At 33.6% G+C, this 21,783-nt stretch overlaps 1 protein-coding gene across 3 annotated transcripts in view; it reads left to right on the top strand.

Annotated features, from left to right (window-relative positions):
- The window catches only part of ICE2 (interactor of little elongation complex ELL subunit 2), a 56,136-nt gene that overhangs the window by 13,140 nt on the left and 21,213 nt on the right, over window positions 1–21,783 (top strand). For all 3 annotated transcript variants that reach the window (XM_045530553.1, XM_045530535.1, XM_045530544.1), the window contains exons 6-12: window positions 7,566–7,703; window positions 8,379–8,495; window positions 8,669–8,828; window positions 9,773–9,954; window positions 13,718–14,720; window positions 15,777–15,952; window positions 20,808–20,937. In XM_045530553.1, the coding sequence (XP_045386509.1) occupies window positions 7,566–7,703; window positions 8,379–8,495; window positions 8,669–8,828; window positions 9,773–9,954; window positions 13,718–14,720; window positions 15,777–15,952; window positions 20,808–20,937 (1,906 nt within the window). The remainder of the gene's footprint in view (window positions 1–7,565; window positions 7,704–8,378; window positions 8,496–8,668; window positions 8,829–9,772; window positions 9,955–13,717; window positions 14,721–15,776; window positions 15,953–20,807; window positions 20,938–21,783) is intronic.

The following is a 21,783-nucleotide window of genomic DNA, read 5'->3' as shown; positions in this document are numbered from 1 at the left end:
TCATTGATTAGTTAGAATAAAGATATGCTTTTCTTCATCTACTATTTAGTTTCCCAGTTCATGGAGCTAAATGTGTAGCAAAATAAATGCTAGATTGTCTCCCTTTATATACCACTTTTGAAAAAATCAATTTATTCCTCCTTATTCTCCAATGGTGATCAATTTTTTTTAAATATTATTAAGTCATGGAGTTAAACACGTATGAATTTCAGTACCCTGCAATCCTTTGTAAACCTCAAATAATACCAACTTTGGTCAGTGAGAGGCTCTTCATAGTGGCTTCTGAGTTCTGTTGAGTCACTCTAGTAGTCTTTGAGGCTCATTTTGTACATTTTCCATCCAAACCTTAGAATGAACCATTTTCTAGAGCCCTTGTTTCTTTTAGTGGGAAATGATATTTCAAGATTATAATCTGGGTACTAGGGATGCTCATTGCTCCTGGGTTGGTCACTGTTTCTGAAAATATGTCAGTGGATAGAACTTGGAAATATCTATTTAAAGAAAAAAAACCCCTCATGTGTCTCGTTTGCTTTATCCTACATTGTACTCACAGCAGCCTTAGAGCAACAGTACTAATACTACCAATCAATAGGGTTACTGAAAACAATTGAAAAAAAATTTTTGTATGCTCTTCCCATTCTCTACCATTTTTCAAAAAAGGTTGTACTAGATCTGTATTGTTTGAGCATATAACCATTACATACTAAACTCCCTTTTTTAATCTGCATTTAATTTTTTAATCAATTTTATTGTGGTATAATTTACATATAATAAAAAATTACCCATGTTAAGTGCATTTCAATGAGTCTTGACACATTTATACACCTGTGCAACCACAACCACAATCATGATATGGAATATTTCCATCATACCAAAAAATCCCTGGGAATCTTCCTATTCATGGCCCCAGGAAACCACTGATACGCTTTTTCATCACAATGGATTAGATTTGCCTTTTCTAGATTTCCATAAAAATTGAATCATATACAGTGTTTTTTGTGTCTGTCTGCTTTCAGAATTTTTTTGAGATTTGTTGACGTTGATGCAAGTAACCATGACTTGTTCCTTTTTATTCCTTTTTGTTTTATTGTATGGTTATACCAGAATTGATTTAGCCATTCAGCCGTTGGTAAGCATTTGTGTTATTTCTAGTTTGAGGCTGTTATGAATAAAGCTTCTCTGAAAATTCTTATAGAAGGCTTTTTGGGAACCTATGTCTTCACTTTTCTTAGGTAAATTCTAGATCATATGGCAAGCAGTCTAATTTTATTAGAAACTGCCAAACTGTTTTTTATAGTAGATGTACCACTTTATACTCTCACCAGCAATGTATGAGAGTTCCAGTTGCTCCATATCTTCATATTGTTAATCTTTTTAATTTTAGCCAACTGAACAGGTATGTAGTGATCTCATGGTTTTAATTTGCGTTTCCCTAATGACCAGTGAACATCTTTTTACGTGCTCAATCATGTTGTATGTGTTCTTTTGTGAAATGTGTATTAAAATCTTTTGCTGATTTTTTAATGGCCCTTATTTTTATTGTCAGAAAAGTTCTTTATATGTTCTGAATACAAGTTCATTATATATATAGTTTTATCCCAGTTTGTGACATATTTTTAAATTTTTAAAATAATTTATCTCAAAGAACAGACTTTTAATTTTAATGAAGCCTAATTTTTCAAAATTTTTTATGATTAGTGTTCTTATGTGTTCTAGCATAGAAATACTTACTACCCCAAGTGGTTCTCAACTGGGGTCAGTTTTACATCTTCAGACCTGCCCTCCAGGGGACTTTGGCAATGTCTGGAGACATTTTTATTCATTACAACTGATGGAGTGCTACTGTTAGGTTGGTGCAAAAGTAATTGCGGTTTTAGCATTGTTGAAATTTGCCATTTCATATTGGAATACATTCTTAAATAAATGTGCTTATGTTATACATCATTTTAATGCGCATTTCTCACTTTTTTTTGCTAATTTATTACTTGCTATTTATTTTATATTTATTTTAGACTACAGAAATGACGTTAGACAAAAAGCACAGTTGAGCAATTTTCTTATTTGAGTTCAAAATGGGTCATAAAGCAGCAGAGCAACATCAACAACGCATTTGGCCCAGGAACTGCTAATGAACATACAGTGCAGTGGTGGTTCAAGAAGTTTTGCAAAGGAGACGAGAGCCTTGAAGATGAGGAGCGCAATGGCTGGCCATCAGAAGTTGACAAAGGACCAATTGAGAGCAATCATCAAAGCTGATCCTCTTAAAACTACAAAGTTGCTAAGAACTCAAGGTCATTCAGCATTTGAAACAAATTGGAAAGATGAAAAGGCTCAATAAGTGGGTGCCTCATGAGCTCACTGAAAATCAAAAAAATTGTCATTTTGAAGTGTTCTCTTCTTCAGCGACAATGAACCATTTCTCAATCTGATTGTGATGTGCAATCAAGAGTGGATTTTATACAACAACTGGCAATGACCAGCTCAGTCGTTGGACTGAGAAGAGGCTCCAAAGCACTTCCCAAAGCCAAACTTGCACTGAAAAAACGTCATGGTCACTGTTCGGTGGTCTGCTGCCTGTCTGATCCACTACAGCTTTCTGAATCCCAGTGAAACCATTACATCTGAGAAGTATGCTCAGCAAATCAATGAGATGCACCAAAAACTGCAGTGCAGCCAGCATTGGTCAACAGAAAGGGCTGAATTCTCTACCATGACAAAGCCTGACTGCACGTCGCACAACCAACACTTCAAAAGTTTAACAAATTGGACTACGAAGTTTTGCCTCATCTGCCATATTCACCTGACCTCTTGCCAACTGACTACCACTTCTTCAAGCATCTCAACAACTTTTTGGAGGCAAAACACTTTCACAACCAGCAGCATGCAGAAAATGCTTTCCAAGAGTTTGTTGAATTCCGAAGCACAGATTTTTTATGCTATAGGAATAAACAAACTTATTTCTCATTGGCAAATAGTGTTGATTATAATGGTTCCTATTTTGATTAATAAAGATGTGTTTCAGCCTAGTTATAATGATTTAAAATTCACAGTCCGAAACTGCAATTACTTTTGCACCTACCTAATAGTATTTAATGGGTGGAGGCCAAGAATGCTGCTAAAAACATCCTAAATGCATGTGGCATCCCTTACAACAAAAAATTATCCAGCCTAACATGTTAGTGGTGCTTGTGTTAAGAAACTCTAATCTGAGGATCTTACAGTTTTAATTTTTAGGTCTATGTTCATTTTAAGTTACTTTTGTATAAGATGTGAGCTAAGGATGAAAGTTCATTTCTTCCCTAAATCTAGTTGTTCTAGCGTAGTGGTTTTCAACTTAGAGTGATTTTGCCTCCTAGGGGACATTTGGCAATGTCTGGAGACATTTTAGGTTGCCATAACTGGCTAGGGGGTACTTATGACATCTAGTGGGTAGAGCCAGAGATGTTGCTAAATATCATACAGTGTACAGGACAGCCCCACAGCACAAATAATTATCTGGTCCAAAATGTCAGTAATGCCAGTGTTGAGAAACTGCTTAGCACAATTGGTTGAAAAGACTTACTTTTTCTCTTAATTACCTTGTCGCCATCACATGGATCAATTTCTTGACTCTATTTTGTTCCATTAACAAAATGGAACGTGTCTGTCTTTATGCAAGAACCACAGGGTCTTGATTACTGTAGTTTTATGGTCTTGTAATCATGTGATAAAAGTCCTGCAACTTTGTTCTTTTTCAAAATTATTTTGACTCTTAATCAGTTCTTTGCATTCTCTTGTAAATTTAGGAATCAACTTGTCAATTCCTACAAAAAACTAGGTGGGATTGTAATTGGGATTGCTTTAAATCTATAGATGTGTTTTACAGGTATCTTTTAAAACAGTGTTTAGGTAGCTTGCTTTTCTTTTAAAATAAAATCTGATAATCTCTTGTCTTTTCATTGGAAAGTTTGGTCACATTCATTATAATTGGTGTATATGGACTTGCTTGTGTTTTCTGTTTCTCTTTTTTCTGTGCTTCTTTCTTTTTTACTTCTTTTGAAGGAGTTTTCCTATTTTCCCCTTTCCATTGATTTGGAATTTATACGATCTTTTTCTGTTCTCTTACTAGTTACTCTTGACTTTTTCCAATGAATATTTCCTTTATCCAATATCTTAATCTTTCTCCCAAACAATACAAAAGCCATAGAGCATTTTGACTCTTATCGTATCCCTCCTGACTTATATGCCGCTGCTATTGTAATGCTGTCTTTTTTTTAAACCTACCTGTATTATTATTTTATATGGACTGTGTTTGTTTTAATTTACCTACAAAAAAGGTTTACCGAATTTTTGGCCCATCATTTTTTGTTCCTAAACCTATGTTCTGAGATTCTTCCATTCTTCCTGAAATGCTGTATGTTCTAAATATTCCTTTGATGACAGTGTCTTGGTGGTGAACAATCTCCTTTTTTATTTGTCTGGAAATATTTTTGTTTTGTTTTCATTCTAGTAAGATAATTTTATTCATACACAATTCTAAGTTGGAAGTTATTTTTTCTCAACATTTGAAGTTATTCTACATTTTTTGTCTAATTGCTATTGAAAAGTGTGTTATCTGTTTAATTGTCATTTTTTTTAGGAAATCTGTCTTTTTTCTCTGACTGCACTTTATTTTTGTTGTTTTACAGTTTCATTATAACACGCTTAATATGCTTTTTTTTTTAAATCCTCCTGGTTCATTGTGTTTCTTGTGTCTGTGAATTCACATTCTTCATCAGTTCTGGAAAATTCTCAACCATTTTCAATTATTCCTTCTCCTTCGTTCTCTCAGCTCTTTCTGGAATTCCCAAATTTCCCTGGGGTAGACCTCAGTCTATCTTCCATTTCTCCCTTTTTAAAAAAAATTGTGATAAAACATATATAACATAAAATTTACTACTTTAACCTTTTTTAAGTGTACAGTTCAATGGCATGAAATACATTTATATTGTTGTGCAGCCATCATCACAATCCACCTGCTGAACTTTTGAAAACAAAACTCAAAATTCATCTAGTGGTGTATAAAAATTAAATTAAATTAAAAAGTAAAAAAAGAAAACAAACCTGAAACTCAGTACCCACTGAACAATATCTTCCTGTTCCGTCCTCCCTCCCAGTTCCTAGCAACCACCATTCTACTTTCTCTCTCTAAGAACTTGACTACTCTAGGTACCCTATATAAGTGGAAGCATACACTTTGTCTTTTTGTGACTGGCTCATTTTACTTAGTATATAATATCCTCAGAGTTCATCCATGTTGTAGCATGTGTCAGAATTTCCTTCCTTTTTAAGGCTGAATGATATTCCTTGTATGGATATAGCACATTTTGTCTATCTGTTCATCTTTTTTTTTTGAGACAGAGTCATACTCTGTCACTGGGTAGAATGAAGTGGTGTCATCATAGCTCACTGTAACCTCAAATTCCAGACTCAAAGGATCCCCCTGCCTCAGCATCCCAAGTAGCTGGGACTACAGGCATATGCCATGACACCTGGCTGATTTTTCTATTTTTAGTAGAGATGGGGTCTCGCTCTTGCTCAGCCAAGAGCTCCTTAAACTCTTGAGCACAAGCAATCCGCCCTCCTTAGCCTCCCCGAGTGCTAGGATTACAGGCATGAGCCATCGTTCCCAGCCTCTGTTCATCTATTAATGGGCCCTTGGGTGGCTTCCACCTTTTAGCTGTTGTAAATAACGCAGCTAAGCACTTCAGTGTATGTATATCTGTTCAAATCCCTACCTTTCAAAGCTTAAATGTAGAAGTCTTGTGTTCAGCTCCCCCAGAGATCTTAGAACTGGTTGAAGCATTTGCCCTCAAGCCACCTCACCCAAGCCACCTGGGTTTTCTTCATGTTCAATGCTCCTGTTTTTCTTTGTGTTTGAGGTATATTTATTGATTTATGGTTCTTGGAGATTTTCTTAGCTTTTCACCAAGCCCAGCAATGCATAAAAATTGTTATACTTTATCCAGGATCTAGTTTTATTTGAATAGGAAGGTTCTTCAATGTATCTACTCTACCATACTACCAAGGTAGTGTCTGTTACATGTATGTTTTCAGATATATGTGATACAGTATGCTTCTTTTCTGGCCCAAAATAAAATTTAGGGAGCATAGTTATTTTCACCTTTCTTTGTAATGGTAGATCTGTATTGTGTACATGCATGTGCTTTTAGTGTATTTAACTCTTAAGATATTTTGAGTATTAAATAGTACAATCTATCAGAAACTCTTAGATTTTCCTTTGACTCCTTCGCTTGCTATAATTACTGAATTAAATGACATTCAAATAAAAGCACTATAACATCCAGGACACTTTTTCCTAAGAATGATGTGCCAATAAATGTCTAACCAGAATGGTCTGTATGTCACATAGTTCTCATGTATTGCTTTTCGTTGTATCTTCAAATTCTTGTAATGACTACCATAGGAAAGGAATGTTAGAGGTAAAAGTTAACTAATATTAATTACAAATAAGGAGCAGATATATTATGCAGATTTGGGTTTGCAGTTGACTAAGGTTTTTAAAAACAACTTTTCCACATTAGCTCACATCTCCCTCATTGCAAATGATCTCCTGAATTTAAATGGCAAGATCAGGATTGAAAAGCATGAATGGAGGGAGAACATGTGAAAGATAGCAGGGAGTGCGGATTGAAAAATGGGAGAGGAGTTTATGAAACTACAGATGAAAAGACATACTGGAGTAAAGCTGTTGATTTGTAATGTCACACATTTTATAAATGTCTGAAGGGAGAAAGAATGTAGACATATGATAAAGATATTCTTACTGCTAAGAGCTTTTGTGATCTAAAATATATTCTAAATGATTCCGATAAGGTTTGTTGACGAAAAGTATGTATCTTAGAGGATAATATATGTGTGTATTTTAATTGTAAACATCTCACCTCCCCACCACCAAAACAGCTGTGTGTCTCTGAGTTATTTACATATTATCACAAGTGGCACATACTCTTTTGTGTAAAACTGGGAATTTTATTTCCTTACTGATTATATTTCCTGATAAATTATTAACATTTTGAAGAGTTTGGAGAGAATAAAATACTAAGTACATCATCATTCGAATTAGCTTCAACATCTCTCATTTATTTTTTAGATTATAGATTAGAAGGACCCATAAGAAAACTACTTCCTTAATTCATTGTGCTTGAAATCCTTTAAGAGTATTAAACTTATTTATTTCTAATCATTCATATAACAGCTTTTAAGGCAGTAAAGTGTGCTGAAATTTTCATATGGCTTTCTTTGACAGTTTCTTAAGTAGCATAGAAAATGTGATGTGTCTTCTCTATTTAATTTTAAATTTTGAGATTGCTAATTTTAATATTAAATATCGGCATTTAAAGAAATTAGGTTAAAAATTGTTATGAAAATAGATAAGGAATATACGTGTGTATTGTTAGAAGCTTGATTGATGAAATGAGGCTAATTGTTGCAATGAATAATTATATAGTCACATATAACTAAAATTTTTTGCATTATAAGGGAAGTACAATACAAATGAATTTTTCTTAATTTTTATTTTTTAGCAAATTTTAAAAGCTTGCATTGGACAAGTGAAAAGGTATCCAGAATTTTATACTCTTCATGAAGTCACCAGCTTAATGGGATTCTTCCCATTCAGAACAGAGATGGGATTAAAGTTAGAAAAAACTCTTCTTGCATTGGTAAGGTTTATCATAGGAAAAGTATAAGTTTTTCTTGTCTAAAACATCATCTGTATTTCATGCATACATTATTTTGTGTTTAAATTTTGAGCAATAATGAGATCACTTTTAAAATATGTAATACAAATCCGTGTCCCTTTCCTTTTATTTTATAGATCCAAATACTTGATGTTTTAAAAAGTGCCGCTTCTAACTATGTTTCTTGATTTCCTCTTCTTACCTTCCATCTTTCTTAATGCTCCTGAATATAAGCAGGCAGCCCTTTTTCTTTTAAGGGATTTTATTCACAAACATGTTGAAAATAAGTGTGTACAGAGTATATTTTAGTTTCTACTATACCCTATTATGATTTGTACTTCATGAAAGGAGAGGATAGAATTTAAAGTGGCATCTAGCAGAACATGGTGCTTTAAAAAAAAAAAAGAATTTAAAGTGGCAGGGAAAAGTCTATGAAACCCTTCTCTTGGATCTTTTTTTTAAAAAAAAACAAAATAAAACATTGGTGGTGGTTGTCAAACAAAAACATGATTATCTTGACTTAAAGAGGTTCTAAATTTGACATTTGCATTTAGAGAATAAGTTTCAATTAAGAGTTTTATATTATAAAGGATACATTTCTCAGAAAAAAATACATGAGAATTTTTATAATAAAGTGATTCATTTTTTCTAATTTAGGGCAATGTAAAATATGTGAAAACAGTATTTCCCTCAATGCCTACAAAGTTGCAGCTCTCAAAAGATAACACATCTACCACTGAAACTCCAGAACAAACAGCTGAAGCTATGCATTATGTAAGTACCTAGGTGGTTTTGGATCTTCCTAAATAATCTTTTATACCTCACAAAGTACGTATAACCTGATTGTTCTAAAGTGCCCTTTCTGACTTTCTTCATTCTTTTCATTACTTTACCAAAGAAATTTTAAGTAAGTATAACCAAGTAATAAATTATATGTTGTTTTTCAGGATATTAGTAAAGATCCAAATGCAGAGAAGCTTGTTTCAAGATACCACCCTCAGATAGCTCTAACTAGTCAATCATTGTTTACCTTATTAAATAATCATGGACCAAACTACAAGGAACAGTGGGAAATTCCAGTGTGTATTCAAATAATACCTGTTGCAGGTTTGTGATTTGCTATGTTAAGTAATTCTCTCAAAAAGGGATTCCCTTTCAGCTGTCTTAAACGTAGGTGGTCATTTGTCAAACAAAAATGTAAGTCTTGATTTAAGGAGGATGTAAATTTGACATTTACATTCAGTAGAACTTTTTCATATATAAAGCTACTATAAAATTGTTACTTCTAAATGAATTATTAAGTGTATAGTACCTGAAGTCATGTTGGGGGGTAAGAGATAAGTAACTGTGCTAGGGTGGCCAAAAGTACATGAAATGGTGAAGTTCTGTCTTTCACTGAAATGAAACGAATGCAGTACTTTATTAGACAACCTCAAATGGGTGAGTTTCCAGTACATATTTGCTTGTCTTTTATTGGAATTCAGAATTACAGTAAGTCTATACTTATAAGCAGTGGGATAGTCTCTCTTTTGACAATAAAATTAATATTTGCACATTAATTCCTCTATATGAAAAAATTACTGCCCCTACTGCTAAGGTTTATATATTTTTTTCATATCTTCCTGAATTAATATTATATATTACAACATAAATGCAATAAGTAAAAGACTATGTCTAATGAAACAAAACTACAAATTAGAGTTAAATGTATTAATAATATGTTCTCGATGGTAAAATTTTCGTCGCTTTTTGCAAGTTCATGTAAGAACTGAGTAATAATGACAGTAAGACTGTAACAGTGAAAAACAGAAAATCCTTTTTAAACATTGTTAGAAAGAGAACATATTTCTCCTGCCAGTTGGATTCTCTTGCCCTTAGATTTCTAAGGGACTTTAAAATCTTCTAGTCCAAGGATGGCAAATATATGGGACATGTGCTACTAATGTCCTGTCTTATGTCTCTTTAGTGATCCTTATGTCATACATCCTGTTTTTTTAAAAAATAGGACTATTAGATACTAATCACCCCTCTTCTTCTGTTTCTGTTTTAAGGTTCAAAACCAATTAAAGTAATATATATTAATTCACCACTTCCCCAAAAGAAAATGACAATGAGAGAGAGAAATCAAATGTTTCATGAAGTTCCATTAAAACTCATGATGTCCAAAAACACATCTGTTCCAGTCTCTGCAGTATTTATGGACAAACCTGAAGAGTGTATATCTGAAATGGACGTATGTAATGTATTTTTTTTTTTCCTTAGGGGAATGTACTTGTTTATCCTTTTGAATCCTGAAGTTTTACTGCAAGTCTCTAAGCCAATAATTAAAAATACAGGCCTTAAATTCAAGTTTAAGATTGAATTTCAAGTCTAGCTAGACTTTAGGCAACTAACTTAATCTCCCTAAGCCTCAGTTTTCTCTCTTTTTTTTTTTTCCCTTTACTCCACCCCAGTTTCTCTTTTCATACAAGAAAGGTGTTAATACCTACTTCACAAGGTTGTTGTGAGGGTTAAGTTTGGTACATATTAATGTAACATACTGAGCACAGTTTTTAGTATGTATGTACTAAAAACTCAGTCAGTGATGGTAGTAGTCATGGTAGTGGGTTAATATGAAGTTTTGTTTCATTGGTCTCATTCACATTCAAAAGTTGTTCGGTGTAAACAGAAACAGATGAGTTTAATTTAGTTAGTACAGAAAGTGTTTGGCCAGATTGTTAATCCTTTTCAGTATATTTGGTAACTGTATGACCTTGGGCAAATTACATAATCTGTGTCTAGTTTGCTCATCTGTAAAATGGGTATCATGATTAGCTAACTCATGATAAGTAATGAGATTGGGTTTAGATGAGGTAACACATGTAAAGCATTTAGAGTAACGCTTGACACTCTATAAATAATAGCTTTTATTATTCTGTGTGTTTTAAAATATTTTTTCAATCATTACTAAAGACATTGTTTATCAAAAGCTTGATTTATTCCTTCCACAAATTTTTATTAAGTAGATGTTGTTCTGTACTGAGGATACAGCAATGAATAAAAACAAAATCTCTTTTCTCTCAGAGCTTACATTAGTGGCAGAGGGTACAAATATTTAATAAAACAACAGCAAAAAAGTAAGTAGTGATAATGCTATGGAGAAAAATGGAGTAGGTTAAGAGGAAATAGGGAGAGGAGTGGGGATGAGGCTATTTTATATTCATGATCAAGAATACCTTTCTGAGGACAGGACATATGAACAGAGATTTCAATAAAGAGAGGAAGCAAGCAAAATCTTAAAATAAAATATAAAAATGAGCTTATACAATTTTAAGGATATTGGCCTTTTGTCTTTTGTATGGTTTATGTTTTTCTGTGTTTACCATTTGTCTTTTAATATTTTTGTGATGTGTATGTCATAAAGCAGTTTCAACTTTTCATACATTTTTTTCTTATATATTTTACTTTTTAAAATCTACCAAAAACTCGTATTGGTGTGAAGTGAATGTCAGGAAGTAACAAGTGCTATAACGAATACAAGGAGCTGGGCACAGTGGTGTGCACCTGTAGTCCCAGCTACTGGGGAGGCTGAGGCAGGAGGATCACTTGAGCCCAGGAGTTCAAGGCTGCAGTGGGCCATGATTGTACCACTGCACTCCAGCCTGGGCAACAAAGCAAGTCCTCATCCCATTAATTAATTAATTAATTAGTTAATTAATTTTTTAAAAAACATGAGGCAGTTTAAGAGGAATAAAAAGTGACAGTGACTTCTTTCAGTAATAGTAGACCAGGTAATTTGGACGTTCATATTATGACAACTACAAAAGCTGGATGAGATATAAAAAATGTCTTTCTTAGAAGCATTAAAGAGCTAACAAGATAGCAAGGAAATACAGGGCTCAGATACTGAAGAAGACAGGAATTCAGAAAATAAGCCTAGAGATAAGCTTAGGGTCTTTTTTGCCCTGGATAATATTTGCCAGTTCTGAAAAGGCAACTGAGAAAATCACCTGTGCTTTTGGCAGAATCACAGGACTAGGGGAACAAAAGTCAGAGTTCTGTTTTCCACCAAGGGCTTGGACCCCAGGAATAATGGTGAACCAGAAATAAATCAGCTTTCTCAGAGACTGTAATTACAGCCTGACTTTTCAGGCCCTGAACTTCAAGTAAAATGCTTTTGGATTGCCAGCATCTCCAGACACCTAGCAAAAGTAGTGAAAATAATTCTTAGAGGAAAATAATGTCATTTTGAGCCTCAAATTATGATATTTCTGATTTTTAATGTCTAGTATTGTAATTGTTGCTTTCTGAGTATTCTGTGACTATCATTTTGATTTCTTTTATCTAACAATTTGGAATGTTTTTAAATTTCCAAGTGCTTGGATTTATTGTTGTTTGTTTAAAGTTTTGTTAATGATTTCTAATTTTATTTCCTTCTGAACAGAGAGTAAGACCTTAGCAGATTCTGCTTTGCACTATATTGAGATTTTCTTTGTATATTAATTTATAGTCCATTTTTGGAAATGCCCCTTGGATTTTTGGGAGGGAAAGGTATATGTTTGTAGTTTATTTACATGTGTTTTTAATCTTTCATATATATTAGTTTCCATCATTTAATTAATATTATTCATACTTTATATATCCCTATTTATTTTTAGTTAGAGTGTATCATTGACACAATTACAATTGTGTTTCTCTCAAATTTCCCTTTTATTTTTCAGTTTGACTATATATTTTGATATTGTTATTTGGCATGTCACAATTCATGACCACTATCTATTCGTCATGGATTTTATCTTTTTTTAACATAGTATTCCTCCTTTTTCTAATACTTCTTATATTGAATTCTGCTTTGTCTAATACTAATATTGCTATTCGTCTTCTTTTTGTTTCTTGATGGCATCTCTTGTTTTATTTTTAATATTTTTGTGTAGGAATGCCTCATTTAAGCAGCATATAGTATAATTTTACATTTGTACTAAATTTTATAGTCTTTATTTCAGTAGGAGTGACCGTTTATAGAAAGGCTAGTTACTATGTGCCAGGCATGATGCCAAGAGACTTTCTATATATAATTTCTCACTTAATCTTTAGAACAAATCCGAGAAGCTGACCCTATTATACCTATTTTAGAGATGAGGAAATTGAGGTTCAGAGAGGTTAAATAACTTACATGGGTTATTCTTTTCTACCCATTGCCTGACTGCTGTCAGAATCTTTCTCTCAGATCTAGCTGAATGGGTGTAGATAACCCATAACCAAATTCCTATGTTATTTATCTAAAGTGCTCTGCTCGATTGAGCAGAGATCTTCTGGTGCTTGTCTACTTGTAGAGGGGACAGTTTGTTCCTGAGTAAATTAAAGCTGTATGTCTTCCATTATCAAAACATTAAATGAAAAACTGCAACCTTAATGACTTCATATCCCAGAATGAAATAAACTTCCTGTCCATTTCTGCCCCATCTCATATTACTGAGAGTTGTTTTCCCTCAGTAGATGTGTTAAGAAAGTCACCCACTGATGTTAGGGATGCATCAAAGGCTGGTGACATTTCTCTGGCTGCATTAGAAAGCAGCTTCCTCACAGTGGCAGAGAGAGATGAGGGAGGCTTTCCTCCTGCTCAGCTAAGCCATGGGTGTCTCTGCAAGAGTATACAGAATAGGCATAAATGAAAACCTACTGCCTTCCTGTTTTGGCCCTACATTTCTTCTTTGTGGTCTTGTCTATTTTTGACTAGTAGAAATTCCTCTTGGGATATGGTAGTTCCCAAGTATTCCCTGTTTCCTGTGCTGTTATAACTTGGCAAATGTGTCTGTTTTTAAGAACATTTGAATGGAAATGTAAGGTTAAATAGTTGCTAGTGGCTTATTGTCTTCCTAAGCAAGAACATTTTAGAGCCATTAGACTCTTTATACTTTTAAAGAGCATGAGCTATGTATGAGAGGGATAGGGATGTTAAGAGATAGGGGAGGACAGCCTGAAATTTTTATTAATTATTTACCAATATATTTTTTAAGACATCCTATGAAGTTAGTGAGTGCCGAAAAATTGAGACTCTTGAAAATTCGGATCTGGATTTCGATGATGATGTCACAGAACTTGAAACTTTTGGAGTAACCACCACCAAACCATCAAAGTCACCAAGTCCAGCAAATACTTCCATAGTACCCAACATGACAGATCCTCCCACAGCCCCCAAAGCAGCAGCTATACCTGTGGCACCAAGTGCACCAGACATTTCTGCAAATTCTAGAAGTTTATCTCAGATGCTGATGGAACAATTGCAGAAGGAGAAACAACTGGTCACTGGTATGGAGGGTGGCCCTGAGGAGTGCAAAAATAAAGATGGTCAGGAATTTGAACCATGTGGTGAAAAGGTACCAAATTCTGACAAGTCATTGATGCAAGATAGTGACTTGAAAACATCTGAGGCCTTACAGTTAAGAAGTTCTAAGGAAATTGAAACTTCTAATAAAAATGATATGACTACAGATGTGGTACATGCCAATGATGAAAGACTAAATGTTCTAGAAAACACAGACAACTCAAAGGAAAAAACTGTTACATCAGAGGCATCTAAAACTGAAGATGTAATTCTTTGCCATAGTGATACAGATGAGGACTGTTTAATCATTGATACAGAGTGTAAAAATAATAATAATAATAATAATGGAAAGACAGCTGTTGTGGGTTCTAATTTAAGCTCTAAACCAGCTAGCGCAAATTCTTCAGGACAGGCATCTGTAGGAAACCAGACTAACACTGCTTGTAGTCCAGAAGAGTCATGTGTTTTAAAAAAACCTATCAAACGAGTATATAAAAAATGTGATCCAGTTGGAGAGATTTTAAAAATGCAAGATGAGCTCTTAAAGCCAATTTCCAGAAAAGTACCTGAATTACCCTTAATGAATTTAGAAAATTCCAAACAGCCATCTGTTTCTGAGCAACTCTCTGCTCCTTCAGATGCGTCCAGTTGGCCAAAATCTGGATGGCCTTCTGCATTTCAGAAGCCAAAAGGACGTAAGTAAATATTTAAAAGGAACTTACACTGTTTTATCTGTTTCATTTCCTTAGATATTTCTCCCTCATTCCTTCACTTTCTCTTTGTCATAACCTTTGTTCTGTAATCATTACCTAGTCACTGATATTTCATTTATCCATCTGTTGATCAGTATTTTAGCTTCTAAAATATCCTCTTTATAATAGATAATGTGCCCAAGGGTGTTGGGGTTTTGTTACCTGTTTATCCAACATGTACAATGGCCACTAAGCTATAGGTAACATGGCTCACCAAATTGATGAAGAGTAAGTGCATCAAAAATAACCATACACATTGATCAATCCAAAATTATACTTGGTGTTCTACTACAGGTTTGTACGTTTTAATTTTGTGAAATATAAATCTCCTTGGCTCTGCCTAGATTAGGGATAACATTACTTTTTAAACTGTGTTTTTTTTTTTTTTTTTTTTTTTTTTTTGAGACAGAGTCTCACTTTGTTACCCGGGCTAGAGTGAGTGCCGTGGCATCAGCCTAGCTCACAGCAACCTCAAACTCCTGGGCTTAAGCAATCCTACTGCCTCAGCCTCCCGAGTAGCTGGGACTACAGGCATGAGCCACCATGCCCGGCTAATTTTTTTGTATATATATTTTTAGTTGGCCAGATAATTTCTTTCTATTTTTAGTAGAGACGGGGTCTCACTCTTGCTCAGGCTGGTCTCGAACTCCTGACCTCGAGCGATCCACCCGCCTCGGCCTCCCAGAGCTAGGATTACAGGCGTGAGCCACCGCGCCCGGCCTGTTTTTTCTTCTCATGATATGCTGTCTCACTAATTTATACTTTGCCTAGAGTTAGTGAAGGTAATAGTTAAAAGGAAAAGAAACATAAAGCTTGGGTTTCAGCTCTCACTGCAATTCCAGTAAAAGTAAACAAATGGTAATAGTGTGAGGGTTAATTAGGCAGAGGAAGTAGAAAGTTAAAGTTGACAGAAGTTTAAAAATAGTTAACTGAATTATTTTACAATAGGTAAAGGGCTAATGTATTTTAAAATAAAAATGAGAAATATTATTTTTAAAGGATTGCCATATGAACTTCAGGACTATGTTGAAGATACATCGGAATATCTAGCTCCCCAGGAAGGAAATTTTGTTTACAAGTTATTTAGCCTGCAAGACTTGTTGTTACTCGTGCGTTGCAGTGTCCAGAGGATAGAAACAAGACCACGTTCTAAGAAACGGAAGAAAATCAGACGAGTAAGTTGCTATTTGAGGAGTTAAGATATGGTAGCATAAGTAGATAATCAGCAAATATTTAACATGCTATTGCTATGAAGTTTAAATTGTTGATCACTCTTATAGTAGTATTTCCAGGTTGAGTTTTTTAACTAAAATATTAAAATCAATTTTAATAAGGGGAATGTTTAATTATACATAATAATCATAAATGCCAGTAACATTCTTGCATAGAACATACATGTTGAACAGCCCTAATCCAAAAATCTGAAATCCAAAGTGCTCCAAAATCCAAAACCTTTTGAATACTGACATGACTCCACAAGAGGAAAATTCCAACCTGACCACATGTGATGGGTCACAGTCCACATGCAGTCAAAACTTTGTTTCATGCACAAAATCATTAAAAATGCTGTATAAAATTATCCTCAGGCTATGTGTATAAGGTATATATGAAACATAAATGAATTTGCTATTTAGACTTGGGTCCCATCCCCAATATATCTTGTTATATATATGTAAGTATTCCAAAATCTAAAAAAAATCCCAAATCTGAAACACTTTTGGTCCCAGGCATTTTGGATAAGCAATACTCAACCTTTATGAAAAACTGTACATCACAGATGTGACCTAGATTGGCATTTACATTCCTGTTTTCTCTGTAAATTTGGATTTCTGTTATGACATATGAGCCCCTTTCTCTATAAATTTAGGTCGTTTCTTAACTCATTTTAGAAGTCCAAGTTTTCAAAGATAGGCTTTCACAAATATTTGGTCTTTCCAGGATTGTTAGAAGACCATTATCTCTTCCTTTCTTTTTTTCCCTGTTTTTTCTTTTGGGTTTGCTATAAATATTTTCCTCAGGCAAAAAAAGTATTTGCTACCATTTGAGTAATTACTTCTTTCGTCAGTTTTCCATGTTTGATATTTGAAGTTCTCTTTCAGATTAGTTTGAATTTTTCTGTGAATGACTACTGAATTCTGGTCAATAAAGAGAAGCTTCTATATGATAATTGATTACGTAATAAATATTATAGTGTCTTTCCTTTAATTTTTTTAAAGAGAATTTTTTCTGTTGTATACATGTGTCATAGTACACTTCTTTTTCTTTTTAAATTTTAGTATCTCTGTCTCTTGTTATGCAACCCTCTGCCCAGTAAGAATCATCATTGACCACTTCAGAACTTGTTATGCAACCCTCTGCCCAGTAAGAATCATCATTGACCACTTTAGAATGTCAATGTGTTTTGGGATAGGGATCACATGAATCCAGAATAGTAATGTTCCAGCATTGATCCTGTGGTGTATTCTCTGACTACTATATCATATCAAAGAATAACTGAAAAAAAATTACAAAGGGAAAGTAGGAGGAACCTTTCCACACTACTAATAACAGCAGTGTAATGGTTTGACTACCATGACAAACTCTAAAGCTAACCCGTCCAGATCTAGGATGTATAATTTGTCTATCACAATCCAGTGGACTTAGTGGACCTCTTGCTTGATAATATTTTTATCCTTTATTAAATAGAAGGAAGATTGTGAATAAATTATTAAACTCCTAAATTATTAAATTATAATTCTCATAATTTGGTTTTCATTATGCGTTCAGGCTTGAAATTTTAGAAACCAAGTGGTTTCAAATTAAATGTAAGGATAGTGCTTTTTACAAGAGAAAATCAAGGAATGACAAAATAAATTTGATATTAGTCTCCTTTAGATAAATGCTAAGGTTCTCTAAATTAAGAGTTTATTTGCTAATTTCTTTCCTGCTTCATCTATATTTAACCATGATAAATTTAAAAGCCACAAACTTAAACATCTTGAATATATAGTGTCAGTGCGATAGATGGTATTTTCAAGATTTTATTTCTTTAATTCTTACTTTCTCTGTCTCTTTGATTTATTTTGGGGCTAACCTCATTTCTTTCACTTCCTACCCTGTGAACCCATACCACTTTGTATTTCTTTCAGCTTGTAGTGCTTAGAAATTGTTGATAGCTGGTGTCTCTTAAGTAAGAATAGCCTAGGGAAATTTTGGATACTGATTTAATTCTTAAACAGGACAACTTGGTAAGGACATTGCCATTCATTTGACTAAAGTGAAATGTGTCAATGTTAAGATATAACCTTATAGGAGAGAATTCATTCTTCATCAAAATATGTCGAAACAGTTGCGCTCCAAAGAATATCCACATAGAAAGCTTACATTTCTGATTGTGTCAAACTTGGAGTAAAATTTGAAAATTTTTTGTGAGCACTTATCATATTGCACCTATATATAATAGTTTAGTAGTATACATGGCTTAAATCCCTTAGTAGACTGTATGCCCTTTAGAATCATGTCCTGTTCATCTCTGTTTCACCCAAATGTTTTATACCATAGAAACTCAATAAATAGATACTGAATAAACGAGAAAAATGGAGAGGTAAGGGGGTATTATTTAGGAAGGGAACTTTGGGAGGTTGAGGCACTAGTTTGAAAAATTTTTAAATGATACTATTCAAACTAATTAGGTAAGAATATATCCTCATTAATACTTCCTACCTAAAAACAAACTCGTTTAGATAAAGCTTTAAAATACTAAGAAATCTCTTCAACCTCTGATGTCCAACAACCTCATCTCTCTTTTGTTTTTCCTTGGTTCTTCAATTCTGTGTTATCATAGTTGAGATTTTAGTTTCCAGTATCATTTACATTTCCTTATCAAAACTCTGCTTAATAAGAGCTGCACTGCCAAGGAGTTTCAAATGATAAGATGAAATGAAGAGGCAAATTTGGACCACAAGATAAAGCTGGAATTTACTGAGTTCTGCACAAAGTATGAAATCCAGACCAACTGAATTTGGATATTTTGATATTAAATCTGTTATCATCTGTTTCAGTTAACCAGATATCCTAAGTGCTATATGCTATTTAATGTTCAAAAATTTAGATCCAGTTATTTTAAAATTTATATTGGCATTCTAGGGCCATAAAAAAGGATCCTGAAGGTGGCAAATTTTAGGAGGAATAGAAGATACCTAAAGAGTTTGATGAGAGAATCCTAGCTGTGGAATATTTATTTAGGAATGTATATAGAAGTTTAAAAGGTTTATGTGAAAAACTGGAAGATAGAACCAAGAAAACCTTTCATTGGGGAAAACAGGAACCACTTGTCAAAGGGAAATGAAAATAGTAAATTTCATTTTTATACTATGAAAACTTTGTACTTAAACTTTCACTTCCATTTTGAAATACTAAGGAAAGATAAAATATTCAGACCTTTCTTTCCCCTGGCTTCCTGGAGATGGCAGTAGAACACATATAGGAATTAAAACCAAATTTAGGACTTACTTTTATAGATATGGTAGTATTATCAAAGAAAATCCCCTGAAGTGTTTCATTTTCAGAAACAATATATATTCTTTAATTTAAAAAAAATATAGAATTAACTCTATTACCCATTACTGATCCAGAAAAGGGGTGGTTTTTTATCAATTTTTCCCCCAGCTCTGCCACAAACCAGCTATGTGTCCTTGAGCAAGTTTCTTAACCTTCTGAGCCTTCATTTCTTTAGCTCCTATTTGATCTAAGGTAATAAGACACTAAATCATATGCAGATTACCATTTGCTGAAGAATTATTATGCCATAAAATGCTTTTAACAATAAAATTACCCTAATCACAATTTAATTTTGTTTTATTGAGAAGACAAGTTAGAGTCCTTTCTACTCAAAATATGGTCCCTGGAACAACAGCTTGTTAACAATACAAAACCTTGGACTCCACCCCTGATTCTACATTTTAACAAGATCACCAGGTTATTTACATGCACATTGAAATTTAGGAAGCACTTCTTTAAATATTTACAAGATTCAAAGGCAAGCATATGAACTGCACTCACTGTTGATAACAGAAATTTTACTGGATTTGACTTGTTCTTACCACCACCATTGTACAAAGCCCACTAAGTTTGCCACTTTGTGAAAATGGTAAACTCAGAAATGTTAATGAAATACTTTCAAATCTATAAATAGTGACACCTTAGTATAATTTCAAAAGTACTAACTAGTCATATCACTTTGAGTAAGTACCTTAAATCATGTGTTTCTCCTTCTGCAGCTGGAAATAGACTTTTTAAGAGGAGAATTTTCTTTGACAGATGAGATAGCATGAGCACAGTGAACATGACTAACATTGTATTATTTCACAAACATGTATTTCTTTGCATATCCTCTTAGACCAATAATGGGTACAGTCATTTTACTTAATTTATGTAGTATCCTGAGCAGTGAACTCTGAATAGGTAATTTGTCACTTTGTCTCTGAAATAAAACCTTTATATTAATGATGATAGTGACATCCATAGGTATTAATGTAGGAATTAATGTTCATTCATTTATAAAATGAAAACAAACTGCTCAGAGTATTTGAGCCTGAGACAGTATGACTAATACTTTAAAATAGCAAAAAATTCTTGCCTTTTTTATTCTCTTGAGAATTTTTAGTATATATTACAGTCATTGTTTCCCAGCCTCTAGCTTTGAACCTTTGAACAGTTATGTACAATAGGCTCTGTTCTAAGGATTCTGCTGTCAGTCACATTCCCTGACAGAAATACAGTGTTGTATATGTGAGGTGGTATGTTGATTCTAGTTAGGGACAGGAGTGCTGAGAAGGGATTTCTTTTATCCATCCACCTCTCACCTGCATCTATGGAGTGTTCTATCAGGCTCAAATGTATCCATCATTCTGTCTGAGTCCTACCCTAACTGAAAGGATGAAATAAGGTAACCTGAAAGCATTTTGAAAGTGGCAAAGCTATACAGGCAAATGTATTTGCTATTAATAGTAAATCAGTGGAGTTTTGAAAAAGTATAATCTTGCATTGCAGCAATTTCCAGTTTATGTACTACCAAAAGTAGAGTATCAAGCTTGTTACGGAGTTGAAGCTCTGACTGAAAGTGAACTTTGTCGCTTATGGACTGAAAGTTTGTTGCATTCCAACTGTTCGTTTTATGTTGGTAAGTTACACAAGAGGCTTTGTTCTCCTTTTAATTTCCTCGTAAATACATACTTTTAAATTCAATTGTAAATACTTCCATTCTGTACCTTTTTGTTTTCAACTTTCTGATTATATTAACATTCTTTTCTCTTAAGCCCCCATTCCTACTCCAGAATTAAATGGCGGGATGGAGTTAGTGAAAGCAAATGTTTTGATTTCCCTCTTATTCCATATCTGTTTAGATGTAGAAGGATGTCAGTATACTAATTTTATTTTTAAAATACATGTTTAACACTATAACTAAAGATACATTCATGTTTTCTCACAAGCTTGTTTTAAAAGTACTATTTAATTGGTTTACTATTTGACTTATACATATATTTTGAAATTTTCTTAAAATTATAATGACGTTGCTTTTTAAATCTTAAATACTATCTTGATGAAATGATTTTATACTTTTTGTTTTGTTTTGGGGGGACAGGAATTAAGAAGGGGTTTAATTTGCATTGGCTGAGTTCATATACAGTTAACATATCTCACATGATAGATTACTTGCTAATCATTAATGGTATTGTTTCCTCCCACTGGAATGCTTAATCTCGAACATCTCAATTCATCTTACACCTGTCAATCTCGCCTAACCATCTCAGACTGCCCCTTCATGCAGTCGTTTCCTTCTCATGATCTCTCAATGCATTGTCTTTTACTTCTCTTAAGACTTGTTACTTTCTACTTTATTATTCTTTCATATACCTATCCCTTCTTCCTGTTTGACAATAAATAGCTTAAGGTCAGAGTCTGATAAAACTTTGTATTCACATAGTGCTTAGCAAAATTCCTTGTATGTAATAAATGCTGTGAGTCT

The sequence above is a fragment of the Lemur catta genome, chromosome 1 (genome assembly GCF_020740605.2).
Source record: "Lemur catta isolate mLemCat1 chromosome 1, mLemCat1.pri, whole genome shotgun sequence".
Taxonomy (NCBI): Eukaryota; Metazoa; Chordata; class Mammalia; order Primates; family Lemuridae; genus Lemur; species Lemur catta.
The sequence above is the reverse complement of the archived record's forward strand: the minus strand, read 5'-3'. Positions and strand labels throughout refer to the sequence as shown.